We start from the raw sequence: 16,792 nt of genomic DNA, 5'->3' as shown, positions 1-16,792 counted from the left end.
ATATATATATATATATTTTTTTTTTTTTTGTTCTTTCAGGTGGCATGTTCATTACAACAGGGAGTACTGACCATGTGATTAGAATATATTATTTGGGTTCTGAAATCCCTGAAAAAATTGCTGAATTAGAAGCACACACGGTAAGAGAAAAATGAGAATCTTAAATATGTTGCTTTGTTTTGTAACACCCCTAGAAAATTGGCTTTATTATTTCTTTTCTGATCTGTACCCTATTTTAATATAGATTGATACTAAAACCTTTATGGCAAGATATCGCTTTAGTTATGAAGTGTTAATTTCTGGATGTACTATAATTTTAATACTTAGGATGAGCTCTATTTGAATGTGTACGGAAAAAGAAATAATATATGAGTGGGTGTTTTTTTTTAGGTGGTATTGGGGTTGGAACCCAGGGGCTTTCTACCTCCTGACTATACTCCCAGACCTATTTTATACTTTATTTGGAAACAGGGTCTCACTAAGTTGCCGAGAGCCTCACTAAGTAGCTGAGGCTGGCTTCGAACCCGTGCGATCCTCCTGTCTCAGCCTCCCAAGCGCTGGGATTACAAGTGTGCGCCACCACACCCGACTAATATATTAGTGTTTTACACACACACACTACATTGAGAAATTATGAAAATCCTTTTAGCTTGCCATCTTACTATTTATATGAACTGCTTATTAAGATCTACATACTTTAATAATAAAATAATTGTGGTAAATATTTCTACTTAACTTAGCTTCTTGATCTTAGTATGGTTGTTCTTAGAATGTCCTCAAAGATGGGTGGACTCTTTCTCCTTAGTAGTAATAGTCTTATAGAGAGAATTAAGTATATGCTTTGAATGAAAGTCTTTGGTGGCTGACAGTTAAATCTCTTTGTGTATCTCCACTCCCTTGTGACTTTTCATTTCTTTTCTTTTTTTTTGTGGTACTGGAGATTGAATGCAGGGACATTCTACCTCTGAGCTCCACCGTCAGCCCATTTTATTTTGAAACAAGTCTCACTACCCTGCTGAGGCTATGCTCAAATCTGTGATTTCCCCCTGTCTCGGCCTCCCAAGTACTGGGATCACAGATGTGTGCCAGGTGTAGGAAACTTTGAACTACTGTTTTTTCGTTAAATCCCTTTGCACCTTTCGTGCAGTTCTTCTTTCTCTATTTTTCTTCAATTATTTCTGTTTCAGCTCACTGTACATCTCCCGGGCCTCACTATACAAGCTGTTTGGTAAGCAGTAATATTCAACTGTGCCTAGCGTAGTGTTACATGTCTAAAACCCCAGAACTTGACTCGAGGCAGGAGGATAACAGGTTCAAGGCCAGTGCATTAACTTAGTGAGATCCTTTTTTCAAAATATAAAATCAGAGTTGAAGGTGTAGCTCTGGAAGAGTGCCTCTTGGTTCAATCTGAAGTACTACCAAGAAAAATAAGGACTTACTTTTTCAAGTCTTAAATTTGTTGTTTTTATTACTGTTGACACCTCAGTTGGGACAGTATTAATGTATAACACTGACATATAAATAGTTTCTCTGAATGGTGGGTTAAAAATGTTTGGTGACGCCAGGCACAGTGGCACATGCCTGTAACCCCATACTTGGCAGGCTGAAACAGGAGGATTGCAGGTTTGAGGCCAGCCTCAGTAACTTAGCAAGACCTTCAACACCACAAGGAGATCTTGTTTCAAAGGCTATGCTGTGTAGCTTTGGAGGTAGAATGTGTCTGAGTTCAATTTGTAGTGTACCCAAAAGATCTTATGTAGATGAGCATGGTGGCGTACACTTTTAATCTCTACCCGGGAGGCTGAGACAGGCTCAAGATAGAAGGTTTGGGATTACAGGTTCAAGACTAGCCTTGGCAAATTAGTGAAACCCTGTTTCAACATAAATAAAATTTGACTGGGGGTGTATCTGGGAGGTAGAATGCCCCTGGTTTCAATTCCCAGTAACACACACACACACACACACACACACACACACACACGTGTGTGTGTGTGACTTGTAGAATCAATTGTGTTCCTAAAATTTATAGTATAATAGACCCCAGTTAGAAAACATATTTGCTTTGTAAACGGCATTTTGGGGGGCTTTTTTTTCTTATTGTACAAACAGAATTGAACAGCTCCCTTATGGATATGTACTGAACCTGGATGAACTCTCAACTTGCTGTCACTAATTTCTAATTTCATGTATTTTAAATTGTGGAAACTGAAAACTTAGGAAATATTTAAAGTTTTCATCTGAGACCATTAAGTGGAAGAAATCCATTGCTTTTCGAGCATGCCCAAAAGATATCCTTGCGGTCATTGTCCAATGAGAATGTATATTCAAGTGTAATCCGGTTTATTGATAGGTAGGAGAAGAGAGAATAAATGAATATGAGAGAATTGAGGGATAAAATGAAGAAAAATTGACTTGGGAATTTTCAGAGGACCAGATACAAATTAAAAAAAAAATAAACAATTCCTGTTGGAATCAGTGGTTCTTTTATTAATAATAATATATTCTTTCCTTGCCGGGCGCACGCTTGTAATCCCCGCGCTTGGGAGGCGGAGACAGGAGGATCGCGCATGGTCAAAGCCAGACGCGCTGGCTTAGGAGACCCTGTTTCCAAATAAAAAGTATAAAAAATAGGTGTCTGGGAGTGTAGCCCAGAGGTAGAAGGGTTTCCAGGAACCCCAGTACCACCAAACAAACAAACAAACAAACAAACAAACAAAAAAAAAAAAAAATATATATATATATATATATATATATGTTCTTTCAGAATATCTAAAACCAATTATTCTTACTGGTAATGAAAGTTTACAATCTATCAGCTAAATACCACAGTGAAATTTAAAGAACAGCATAAATTAAGGATACCTCCAAAAATATGAAGACTTTAATTTTTCTTCATTTATTTTTGTGGTACTAGAGATTGAAGCCAGAGGCATTCTACCATCGAGCTATACCCTCAGTCTGATTTTATTTCTTACATGAAAACACGGTATCCCTAAGTTGATGAGAATCTCACTACCTGCTGAGGTTGTCCCTGAACCTACAATCCTCCTGTCTCAGCCTCCCAGGTACTGGGATTACAAGCATGCACTACCATGCCTGGCTGAAAACAGTAATTTTATTTAATTTTATTTATTTATTTTTATTTTTATTTTGTGGGTCTGGAGATGGAACCCAGAGGCATTTGACCTCCGAGCTATAACCCCTGCTCTATTTTTTATTCTTTACTTTGAAACAGGGTCTCACTGAGTTGCGGAGGGCCTCACTAAGTAGCTGAGGCTGTCCGTGAACCGCGATCCTCCGATCTTAGCCTCCCAAATGCTGGGATCACAAGCGTGCGCCACCACGCCCGGCTGAAAACAGTAATTTTAAAAGATAAAAAAAAATTAAATAAAAACATTGATATTGGCCTTTTATTAAAAGTTAAGTCCAAATGTGATCAATAACTGAATGGTTTGTAAAAATGTATATATTTTAAGGTGCTTTTATTTTCTGTTATGCTGGAGATTGAACCTAAGGACATTCTACCTATGAATTATACCCCCATCCCTGTTTTACTTTTTATTTGGAAGCAGAGTCCCAAGTTGCTGAGAGCCTCACCAAGTTGCTGAGTTTGGCTTTGAACCTGCCATCCTCCTATCTTGACTCCCAAGTACGGGGATTACAGGCATGCACCCCTGTACCTGGCTTAACATTTTTAAATGAAAGAATAAAGTAAAGGAAATAGTAAGATTTGGCTTACACTTTAACCTTGTCATCATTATTGTACATAAAAATTCAATTAGTATCAAAGCTATGGGACCTACTGAGTGTTTGTTAGGTGAATCCACTGTAAAATAAGTGAACTGTGGGGGAAATAAGAAATTATCTTTTTGAATTAAAAACAATGAAGAGGTGGGTTTCATTCAATTATTACAAAATTAGTTATTTTTAAGGTGGTTTTTATAAGGATTATGGTGCTTTTTTACTTAGGATGGTTTATTCTCAGCTGGGCATGTTGGCACATACTTATAAACACAGGACTTAGGAAGCTGAGATAGGAGGATAACAGATTTGAGGTCAGCCTCACCAGCTTATTGAGACTGTATTTCAAAATATACAAAATTAGTCTGGGAGTGTGGCTCGGAGGTGCTCCTGTGCTTAGTCCTCGGCACCACAAAAAATAAAATAAATGAACAAAATAAACTGTATGAGTCATCAGATATGGTTTATAAACAGTATTATTTATGTCTGGTCTGTTTCAAATTACTCTCTTCTTAGTTAATACATTGTTTCAGGCTTTAAAAAAATCCGACTTCATAATGTTTTGCATGTTAATTTGAGGGGAAGAGGGAGCATTTAATTAATTTCCTGAATAGGTTAATTTTAACCAAACACCTATTCTTTTATATCTTAGGATAAAGTTGTTGCTGTTCAATTCTGTAACAATGGAGACAGGTAATTATGTAGTCCATGTTTGTGTAAACAGAAGTTTGACCAGTTACCGTAGTCTAGATAACGTATTTCTGTCCACTCACATATAAAACTCCTTGTCTGATTTTAATAACATTCTTGCTCGTCCCTTCCGGTGTCTCATCCCAGTGCTAACCAGGATCACTTGTTTTGTAATGTTTTTTTAAATTTGCTTTACTCGTTTCTTTTACTACCAATCATAGTTTAAAAATTCTATTCTTTGACCTCTCATCTCTGCCAGATCAATGTTTTTCTGTTCAGAAATCATCAGTGTCTCTTTTTCCCTGCCTGGGGAATCAAATTCAGGCAACTTAACCTGGCATTCAGAGCTTTCTACAACTTGTTTTTTTTAAGGTTTAAAGAAGTTTATTAAAAGATAGAAATACAGAAAATAGAAATATAGCCCCATGCCATTGGCATGGGGAGGTGACTCGAAATGAATACACCCTCTACAACTTGTTTTAAGACTTGGAATTTTTTCTTATCTCCGGTTCCCCATTTGAATCCATAGATTCAGCTTAATTGATACATAAGTTGTCCTGTCATAACCGCTGTGTGTTACCTCATCCATTCCTTTGCTTATACTTTTTTTTCACATCATGTCTACCCAGAAATGCCATTTATAACCTTCTTTCTTAACACTTCCAAAATTTATTATCCACATACTGTTACGGCCATAATCCTTAAGGCAAAAGCTTTGTTTACAGAGCTAATTGTCTTCCCTGCCTCTTCCTTCCCCTGGTCTTCCTGAACTCTGCAAACCAATAATCACAGATGAGGACAGCTAAACTGGTCACACAGATCTTAAAGAAAAAAAAAAAAACTTTTATGAAGAAACAAAGCGCCTTCCAATAGTGTTTGTCAGCAATTTAGGAAACTTCCCAGAACTTCATTTATCCACCCTCCCTTCAATACTCAGATCATCCCTCATTATACAGACAATTCAACCCTGTTTGAAACTGGCCCACATGCTGTATAGCAGACTGCCGAGACCAGTGATCAGCTATGATGGGAAAGGGGACTGGAGGGTCTTATATTATCTTCTGCTTATCTCATTTCCTTTTCCTCCATGTTTTCCCTCCTCCTTCCCCCGCCCCTTTTCCTTCCTTTTCTCTTCTCTTGTCAAGTCTTATCTTCATTTGAACGTTAATGCTTTATCTGAAGGCTTTCCCCGAGTTGTCTAGCTTTTTAAACTTTGTGGCTATCTCCGAACATCTTCATTAATTGTGGTCTCCACAGCTCGTGATACATATTTTTTTCTGTCTAAAAACTTAAAAAATTGTATATAGATATTTGTGAACCCTCTAAAATATCGGATCCTCGAAAGTTCATAGTCTTCGTTGGTCTAAAATTTGACTTCAAGTGAATTTAAAATTTTAGGCACTTAGCATGAAAAATATAGATATGTACATACCTATGGATTTCATGTAGGTAACCGTAGGTTATTCTTAAATATATTTTGGACAGTGAGTATTACAGAAACAAAGTTGTTCAAGTTTGTTAAATGCAAGAGTGTATGAGGATGAATATGCAGTGATACCTATGGTAAGAATGGTAAGATCTTCAGCTGCGTTAGACTTTAGGATTTATACAGTCACTCTTCTTTTCAAGATGAGAATCTAAATTTCTTTTTCTTTACTTTTTCCTTGAAAGAAAAACACATTATTATCTCTTAATCATTTGTATAGCCAATAAACATCAAATGTTGTACAGTTAAACTAAATAAAAATAACTGTGAAAGAAAATGTGTAGAGATGTGTGTTTTTATGTTGCACTGAGGATTAAATCTAGAGACATCCTTCCTCTGAGCAACACCCCCAGCCCTAGTTTATTTGCATTTGGACACACAGGAGCTCATTAGGTTGATGAGAGTCTCACGACTTGCTGAGACTGTCCTTGAACCCGTGATTCTCCTGCTGCAGCCTCCCAAGTACTGGGATTCGAAGCATGTGCCACCTTGCCTGGTTTAGATATGTATTTTTTACATGCTTTTACAAAGCTAGTCTAAAATCAGATGTGGTGCTACACACCTGTAATACCAGTATTTGAGAGGCTAAGACAGGTTCAAAGCCAGCCCGAGCAACTCAGCGAGGCCCTCAGCAACTTAGCAAGACCTTGTATACAAATTTAAAAAATGGAGCTAAAGATCTGGGGGTGTAGCTCAGAAATAGAATGCCCTTGGATTAAGTCCTCAGCACCACACACAGACACACACCAAAAAAAAACTAACAAAATTTCAGTATCAAAGCCAGGCAAACGTTGTGCAAATGAGAAAGTAGAGTCCGAATAACAATACCTATAAAGAATAAAATAACCCTAAATACTCAGATCTCAGGATGCATTTCACTTCCACTGAAAGCATTCCCTGAAATAAGTGGTTGTATCTACCTGTAAAGATGACTTTACAAAGCCTTATTTTAGCCAGGCGTGGTGGCTTGGTGGTAGAATGATCCTGGGTTCCACCCCAGTACTGAAAAAAAAAAGCATTATTTTAAATACGCAAATATAAGCACAGTACATATATAAGAATAATATATGTAAAAATTTAAATAGCATATGGAACATGTAAAATAGGTATTATAGCTATACATATATATGAAAAATAAAGATATTAATATTTAATTAATATCTTTATTGACATATAATTCACATATAGAATCAGTTGTTTTTAGTATATTCATAGGGTTGTGCAATTATAGCTAAATTTTGAAGATTTTCATCATCAGCTAAGAAAAATCAAAATTTTAATATTTGATTAATAGCGTTATTGAGATGTAATTTACATATCTTTATTGAGCTATAATTCAAATATAGAATCCAGTTGTTTTTAGTATACTCATGCATAGGATTGGGCAGCCATAACTATAGTTAATTTTAGAACATTTTCATCAAGTTAAGAAAAACCAGTATTAATATTTGATTAATATCTTTATTGAGATGTTCACATATCTTTATTGAGGTATAATTCACACTTAGAATCCATTTGTTTCTAGTATATTTATAGGGTTGTACAATCATGACTATAGTTAATTTTAGAATATTTTTATCACTAGTTAAGAAAGCTCATACCATTTAGGTGTCTACCCCAGTCCTCCTATCCCTCTTTCTCCAGCCCTAGGCAACCATTAATCTATTTTTCAATTTTTGTCAATTCATGATTCATCCCTGTTGAAATGTGTATAATGATTTCTTTTTAGTTACTGGATAACGTTACGTTGTATGCATATCCCACATTCTATTTGAGGATTTTTGCATGGATGGATATTTGCATTGTTTCTACTTTTTGATTTATTATAAAAAATTCTCTAAATATTCCTGTCTACAATTTTGTGTGGGCTTAACATTCTTAACATCTTTATTTCTTTTGGCTATATAACTCTGAGTAGGATTACAGGGTTATATGGTTAAAAAGTTTATATTTAGCATTTGAGAAACTGCCAAACTCTTTTGCAAAGTGACCACACCATTTTACATGCCCCCTAATAGTGTATAATGTGAACATACTATTATAATCAGAAAAAAAGTAATTCCCTTTTTGGAGAAAAGTAATATTCCTGTTTTAACCTTTTATTTCTAGTTTACGATTTGTTAGTGGAAGCAGAGATGGGACAGCAAGAATTTGGCAATATCAGCAACAAGAGTGGAAGAGTATTGTGCTAGATATGGCCACTAAAATGAGTGGGTAAGAATGGATGTCAGTGGTTCTCATGGTGTATTATTTTATACACTGAATGATATTTGAAAATGAAGATAAAGTATCTTTTTAAATTAGTAAATACTCGGAAGCTGATTGACGGATTGAAGTCTGCATTTGTATTCAACTGAAAGCAAATTGTCTTTTGCTGTTGATTGACAGACTGAAACATTTGCGGACTTATCCAAAATTCTGGTGTATTGTGATCCTAAGATCTCCGTGTTCTACTGATACCCATGGGCTCATTTTCTGCCTTAGTTTTCTATAAGTCATTTTTATATCTACTTTGACTACTTCTACTTGGAGAGTTATCACTATTAAATCCCATCGTATTTAACTTTCTCTAATTTCCTGAGCATACCTCTATAATAATTCATATGAATATTTTAACTTAGCATTATATGTATTATTATTTGGCATCCTGTTTCATCATCTTCACTGTTGATTACAACATTTCTGAAGAATATGACCTTGTTATTAATTATCTGTTTATAAATTGTAATATAAAACTTTGTAATTATAGCCAGCTATTGTTAATATCATATACAATTAAATCAAATATTACTGAATTTCCTACTTTCTTACTTTTTTTTTTGTGCTACTGGGGGTGGACCCCAGAGGCTTTCTACTTCCGGGCTACACTCCCAGACCTATTTTACACTTTATTTGGAAACAGGGTCTCACTAAGTTGCCGAGAGCCTCACTAAGTAGCTGAGGCTGGCTTCGAACCTGCACGATCCTCCTGCCTCAGCCTCCCAAGCACTGGGATTACAAGCGTGTGCCACCACTGCCCGGCTATCCTACTGCTTTTTTATGAGGCCTATTTTAAAAAATAATATTACAGGAAATAATGACAATTATACATTTTCATCTTGTTCAGTAGCCAACGTAACCTTGTGTTTTATTTTTTGAGATATTTGTATATTTCTTTGTAGTTTCGCTTTTTCGTATTGTCAAAAAACTCTACATTTTTGTCATTTGGTTCTATTTTTCTCTCTGGAATAAGCTCATAGATATTACCCCTATGCAGGTAAATGTTTTATTATTTCATGAGTACTTAAAGATATTGTTGAGGATTTTTAAAATCGAATCATTTGTATGCTGGAGAAATTTTGTCCTAATTTTCTATTTTGCATGCACCTTTGTGAAAAACTTTACAAGGTATAAATAGTGCTAATTGTTTTTGAAGGAATAATTTGCCATCTGGAGAAGATAAAGTCACCAAACTGAAGGTGACAATGGTGGCTTGGGATCGTTATGATACCACAGTTATTACTGCAGTGAACAATTTCCTTTTGAAAGTTTGGAATTCTGTCACGGGACAGCTTCTTCATACTTTATCTGTAAGTATTTTTTTTTTTTAGTCCTTAAAGTGGTCAGAGGCTAAGGGTGTAGCTCAGTAGGAGAGCATTTGTCTTGTATGTGTGAGGCCCTAGTTTTGATTTCTGGCACCACAAAAAGGAAAATTCTTTAAGCTTAGTGAAGTGGTACACACCTATAATCACAGCACTTTGGAGGCTGAGGCTGGAAGATCCCTTGGCATAAAATGTACATTTGAGGCTCACAGTATATGATAATTTAAAGAAGTTTTTTATATACAATCTGTTGGCATACTCCCAAGTCAAGTGAAACCTTAGGATTTTTTTTATGCTTTTCTAAGAATTGAGGGGGGGCATTTCATCTTAATAATATACTTTCTAGCCAGTAATCAAATCTAAGGAAAATCAACAATGATCAAAATCTTGTGTTGCTAACCTGTGTGTGTGTGTGTGTGTGTGTGTGTGTGTGTGTGTGTGTGTGTGCGTGTGTGCATGCGGTACTGGGGATGGAACCCAGGGACATTCTACCTCCGAGATACACCTCAGGCTCATTTTTTATTCTTTATTTTTTGAAACAAGGTCTCACTAAGTTGTAGAGGACCTCACTGAGTCGCTGAAGTTGTCTGAGAAGCATAATGCTCCTGTCTCAGCCTCCCAAGTAATGGGATTACAAGTGTGTTCCACCACCCCTGGCTTGTTGATAAAACTTTTTTAAGAGGATAGATAGTAAATATTGTAGACTTCACAAATTTAGTGTCATCTTGCATGTTTTTATTTTTATTTTTATTTTTGTTTTGTGTCGTTTTAATTATTGGCTTAGAGGCTGTGTGTAGCAACATGTCTTGGAGCCATATTTGGCCCTCAGGCAACAGTTAACAAGTCTTGATATGAAATGTTTATATAAAGTAGATATAGAGAAAGAACCACAATGCTTTGTCCTTCAAGTGTGTCATGGGGTTTCCTAAAGTACAATTTGAATACCAGTAATAGAGAATGCTGGATAAAGAACAATGGCATTTTTTTCTCCAAAGTCCTAGATATCCAAATTCTACCTCGAGGGCCATGTTAATTATATCCTTAAATACCTTTCTGGGTCTTTTCTCTATTGTAAACTTTATGAAAATGAGCAGTTATTCATTTCAGGAACTCTCTCTGAACTATACTGTTCACACAGTGCCCATGTGTAAATGTTACTACATTGTTATGTATTAATTCATGTGAACCAAATTGATAACACATCTAAAACATTTTGCACAAATAAATAAGATACTTGGTATTGCTTTTCATTTTTAATACTGATTTTTTTCACAGGGACACGATGATGAAGTATTTGTTTTGGAAGCACATCCATTTGACCAAAGGATCATACTTTCAGCAGGTCATGATGGAAATATATTTATTTGGGACCTTGACCGGGGGACCAAAATTCGGAATTACTTTAACATGGTAAGAGAAATTTGTGTTTAGTCAGATTAAAACTGACCGCTCTTATATGATAACTTGGCAAATAGAGTATCTCTTGTGCAAAGGAACCTGTAGTCATCTATGTTAAAGTTGGTAAAAGATGTCAAACAATAATTCAAGGCCAGGGAATAGGTCAGTTGAGAATTAGGTCTTTCAGAATCACTCTTTTGTCTTGGTGTTAGTATTTTTTTTTACATTCTGGTCCCCAAATCTAAACTCAAATATAATAGATTTAGAGTTAGTACATAATCAAAATAACCAAAAGATTAATATTGAATCTGTACCCCTAATATGTGAGTCACAGAAGTAGCAATGATACTCGAATCTGACTCTGGTACTGGGGATGGAACCCAGGGCATTCTACCTCTGAGCTACACCTTCAGCCATATATTTTTTTGTGTGTGGTGGTACTTGGGATTGAACCCAGAGGCTTTCTACCTCTGGGTTATACTCCCAGCCCTATTTTATATTTTATTTGGAAGCAGGGTCTCAATACGTTGCTGAGAGCCTCACTAAGTAGCTGAGGCTGGCTTTGATCCTCCTGTCTCAGCCTCCTAAGCGTGGGGATTACAAGCGTGCGCCACCACGCCCGGCTTCAGCCATATTTTATTGTTTTTTTTTTGAAACAGGGTTTCAGTAAGTTGCAAATGGCCTCACTAAGTTACTGAGGCTGACCACAAACTTGTGATCCTCCTGTCTCAGCCTCCCAAGTACTGGGTTTATAAACATGTGCCATTGTGCCCGGTATATTTAGGTGTTTTAAAAAATCACCTCCGCGCCTGGTGTGGTAGTCCATGCTTGTAACTCCAGTACTTGGGAGGCTGAGACAGGAGGATCACAGGTTCAAATCCACCTTTGGCAACTTAGCAAGGCTATCAGGAACCTACTGAGATTCTATTTCCAAATAATAAATTAAAAATTAGGCTGGGTTGTAGCTTGATACAATGCGTATGGGTTCAACCCTTAGTACCAAAAAAAAAATCCTCTCAGTATTTCATGAGGAATGCCATTGTTAGTAATGATTAACTTCATCTATTGCAAATTTATTCTAATTTTTTTCAGCGCTTTACTATGTCAGTAGGGCTATGCCTACTGAAACCAGAAATTATATTGAAATGTTGATGCATCACAGAATCCAGGGGCTTAGCAAGAAGTTATCATATACCTATTGTTTGAGAATTATTAAGATGACTTTAAAAGAATCTTCTCTGAATTTCAGATTGAAGGCCAAGGCCATGGCGCAGTGTTTGATTGTAAATTTTCACCAGATGGAAACCATTTTGCCTGTACAGATTCTCATGGGCATTTGCTGCTTTTTGGTTTTGGTTGCAGTAAATACTATGAAAAGGTTAGTGCATTTGTCAACAGTAATTTGGCATTGTATCATTTACGAATTTTGTTTGGAGTCATCCAGTTAATATGGGTTGTTGTGTGTTACAAGATAGAAAAATAAGAAAGTTGTTTTTTGGGGAAAGATTTAATGCCACAACATCAGGGTATTGGTCACGGTTCACTGGAATAACAGAAGTCATAGAATACATATATGGTAAAAGGGAATTTATCAAATCAGCTTATAGTCCAAAGTAGTATAGTCACAAAGTTTCAGCTGCACATGGAGAGCTGGAGGAACCAGCAGCTGGTTTAGCAGTCTAGAGCCGGAGTCTCAGAATCAGAGTGACCACTGATTCAGGCCAAGTCCAAGATGGAAAGGCCAAAAACTTTTCTGGAGAAACAGTGGTGAGGATCCAATCTGAAGAGGCCGAAAGCCATTATCTTAGGCAAGAGCAGATGCACATTCTTCAGAAAGAACCACACTTCCATTCACGTGGCTTGCTCATTCTTTCATCCAGGTCCTGCACCTATCAACACCATGCTGCCTACATTCAGGGCAGGACTTCCCTTTCAGTCTTCCAGTATATAAGCCATTTATCTCACCATTATACCTAAAGTCACATAATCATAGGTGCTTCATGATCCAGTCAAGTTGAAAATCCAGACTAAACATCACAGTCAGGCTTGGCAGTGTGAGTTATATTGAGGTACTGGATGACATAGATATAAAAATGCATGCCGGGTGTAGTGTCCCACATTCATAATCTCAATATTTGGGAGGCTGAGACAAGAGGATCGCAGGTTCGCAGCCAGCCTCAGCTATTTATTGAGGTTCTCTGCAACTTAGTGAGACCCCATTTCAAATAAAGAGTAAAATAATAGGCCTGGTGGTGTAGCTTGGAGGTATAATGCCACTGGGTTTGTCCCCCCAGTACCACACACAAAAATGAATAAATTAAATAAATAAATATATAAATAAAATAGGAAATTCTTTTGCTCAGAATATAATCTCTATTTTTTTGTGGTACTGGGGGTAGAACCCAGAGGCCTTCTACCTTTGGGCAATACTACTCCCAGCCCCATTTTATATTTTATTTGGAAACAGGGTCTCCAAGTTGCTGAGAGCCTCAGCTGCCTTGAACCTGCGTGATCCTCCTGTCTCAGCTTCCCAAGCGTGGGGATTACAAGCATGCACCACAATACCTATTAAACCCAGGTTTAATAGGTATAACCCAACCAGACAAGGGTATCCTCTGCTTATCACAAATTGGGTATGAATTACAAACAGTTGGCAACTGAACATATTTATTTTTCTGGGTGGCTACTTTACAAATTATTAATCCTATTAAAATCCTCTGGGAGCTGGGCATGGTGCCACTTGCCTGTAATCCCAGTTCTTCGGAAGCTGAGATAGGAGGATTGCAGGGTTGAGGCTAGCTTCTGCAATTTAGCAAGACCCTCAGCAACTTAGGGAAGACTGTTTTAAAAAAGGGGCTGAGGATGTACCCCAGCTAACTTGATTCTTTATATTTGATTGGCTATGAATTTAGGATAGATTGCTCTTTTTTTTGTGGATCTGGAGATGGAACCCAGGGGCATTCAACCTCAGCTATACTTCCCGCCCCATTTTTTATTCTTTATTTTGAAACAGGGTCTCAGTAAGTTGCAGAGGGCCTCACTAAGTAGCTGAGACTGTCCGAGAACCGCGATCCTCCAGTCTCAGCCTCCCTAGATTAGATCCTTTTAAGTGCTGGAAGAGAACTCAAAAGCAGTGAGGTCAGCTCAGCACTTGTATCTGATTTGAGTTTCATTGATGTGATTGATATTTACCTGGCTCACCATATATATTATACTTCATATATCCTCATTTGAGTAAAAATAGCTATAGGTTTGTATTATTTCCATAATCTAAATAAAATACTTACCTACTAGATTGTTGCTTTACTTCTTTCTATCATAGTTAGAGAAATCGGGCCAAAAAGGGATACAGATTATAGGATTTTGTAGGGAAAAGACTTACCATCTAGATACTTTACCTTTACTTTGGGAAATATGTCAGTGCAGGACTACATGAGAATTCCAGTGTTTGCCTAACGTGGTGGCGCACGCTTGTAATCCCAGCATTCGGGAGGCTGAGGCCAGAGGATCACGGTTCGCAGACAGCCTCAGCTACTCAGTGAGGCCCTCTGCAACTCAGTGAAACCCGGTTTCAAAATAAAGAATAAAAAGTAGGGCAGGGGGTGTAGCTTGGAGGTAGAACGCCCCTGGGTGCCATCCCCAGACCTAAGCAAGTGTTGTGTGACTCAAAAAAGAAAAAATATGTGATCTAGTCTAGGAATAAAGAAGATGTTTCTAATCTATAAATTCCCTGTGTACGTTAAATGCTAAAAAAATCTGTAATTAAAGATTCCAGATCAAATGTTCTTCCATACGGATTATCGACCCCTTATCCGTGATGCCAATAACTATGTATTAGACGAACAAACCCAGCAAGCGCCTCACCTCATGCCTCCACCATTCTTGGTGGATGTTGATGGAAATCCTCATCCCACAAAATTTCAACGTCTAGTACCAGGTCGGGAAAATTGTAAAGATGAACAACTTATACCACAACTGGGATATGTGGCTAATGGTATGTTATCTCCAGAGATGAATTCAAAACATATTGCAAGATGTTACTCTTTTTGCTGTTCTATGATGTATTGCCCTCACTAAGCTGTGAACTAAGCTACGTTTTTCTGCTGTTTCTATTAATTTTCAGTTATATAGTACTTTTTATCTTACCAGAGTAATTTTTCATTGTTTACCTAAACTGAACGTAGGTAAATGGGTTAGGACAAACACATTGAATATGTTGTGTTTAGGACAAGCATTGACTGCGTTGACTGACTTTCATAGAAAAATATATATGGCCCTGTTTCATATAATATTGATTTCTAGTAATGATTAAATGTCCTAACTTTGATGTATGAAGCTTATATAATTAGTTAAATTCGTTGTTCATAATATGGATATTTTAGTTTTAGAGTCCCTAGTTAATGGGCGTAGAAGAGGATATGAGGATAGCAGAATAAAATACTAAAATAATTTTTACCTAAGGAACTTAGGTAATGTTAGGTATATAGGCATGTTTCCACTTTCTATGTTGTTTGATTCACATATAGAATACATTTATGTCTCAGTTTGGTACTTGTATGTTTTCTTTAGGTATGGGGTAGCGAGTTAATTGATTTGAAAATGAAATTTTTTTAACTAGGGAATTAAGACTTGGATTGACCTTCATAGAGGAAAATGCTGCACATTATATTATATTCTCATAAATACTTGTAGAGCAATGAACTGGCATTACATCTGTGTTAGTAGTCGCTTTGATGATGTTTTATTAATTAATCAATGGGGAACTATATACATGTTAAGTGGGACATAAAACTGAAAATATCAGAACAAAATGTAATTTATTACATTTTCTTTCTTGTGAGATTTAATCATATGGTTGCTCTATCAGATGCCACCCAGTCTGACTCTAGAAGAAAATGAAAAGTAGGGATATATTGTCCTTAAGAGAAACAAAATTTAGTTTCACTCAAAGAAAACATTGAATCTCAGTGTATCATAAAAATAATTTTTCTACTTATCAAAACACTGTGGTATTATCAAAAGACAGAATGTTATTTGAAAGAGCACAATTTTGACTTTTCAGGAGAAGATTTTCACCAAAGAAAGATATAAACGATTTTAGGTAACAGAATGAACTTGTTAAAACCATACTCAAATCCCTTAATTCCCGACTTTGACCTCAGAACATACCATGGAAGTGATTCATTTTTAGACGAATTAATTTCATAATTACTAGGTCCTCATAGTAACATCTAAAATATTTTGTTGATATAAACATTGGTTTTAGTTGGTCCTATTTTTAATTATTTTAATCTATCTACCTACATACATATGTGTATATAATATATGTCTCTCTATATATGTTCTTATATATTTAATGTTTACTAAAACTTAAGCAATTTTTTGGTTTTATAATTTTGTTCTCATTAAGGTGATGGTGAGGTAGTAGAACAAGTAATTGGCCAGCAAACTAATGACCAAGATGAAAGCATCCTTGATGGTATAATCAGGGAGTTACAGAGAGAACAAGATCTGAGGCTAATTAATGAAGGGGATGTTCCACATTTTCCAGTTAATAGATCATACTCTGTTAATGGTGGTAAGTAATTATATATTTATGAAAGGAATATATTATACTTTAACTAGTATACCAAAAAATTACCCATGAAAATATATTATTTTTATAGTCCAAAATATTTTTGTTAATTTACCGTTGTAATACCAGATATTCCAAGGAGCCATAATCTCATTTTCATTTGTGACTAAAATGACTTAGCATGTCCTGAAAAATGGAAATGTTATATTTTAATATACTATTTCCTAACTCAGTTTATTTGCAGTGTTTGCTTTTGTTTCTAGAATTGAAGCACTGCAGTAAGTCCAGGCTTTTGTAGGTGAACGAGCCTATAAATGTTTT

The 16,792-nt window shown here is 36.2% G+C and overlaps 1 protein-coding gene across 1 annotated transcript in view; it reads left to right on the top strand.

The window, feature by feature from the left end:
* BRWD3 (bromodomain and WD repeat domain containing 3) overlaps positions 1-16,792 on the top strand; it is a gene marked incomplete at both ends in the record, with an annotated part of 105,934 nt that overhangs the window by 50,018 nt on the left and 39,124 nt on the right. Inside the window, 8 exons of the mRNA XM_080719644.1 lie at positions 40-140; positions 4,394-4,434; positions 8,027-8,131; positions 9,333-9,486; positions 10,774-10,908; positions 12,146-12,274; positions 14,665-14,890; positions 16,307-16,474. Of these exons, the coding sequence (XP_080575770.1) occupies positions 40-140; positions 4,394-4,434; positions 8,027-8,131; positions 9,333-9,486; positions 10,774-10,908; positions 12,146-12,274; positions 14,665-14,890; positions 16,307-16,474 (1,059 nt within the window). The remainder of the gene's footprint in view (positions 1-39; positions 141-4,393; positions 4,435-8,026; positions 8,132-9,332; positions 9,487-10,773; positions 10,909-12,145; positions 12,275-14,664; positions 14,891-16,306; positions 16,475-16,792) is intronic.

Source organism: Muscardinus avellanarius (assembly GCF_963383645.1).
Source record: "Muscardinus avellanarius genome assembly, chromosome: X".
Taxonomy (NCBI): Eukaryota; Metazoa; Chordata; class Mammalia; order Rodentia; family Gliridae; genus Muscardinus; species Muscardinus avellanarius.
The sequence above is the reverse complement of the archived record's forward strand: the minus strand, read 5'-3'. Positions and strand labels throughout refer to the sequence as shown.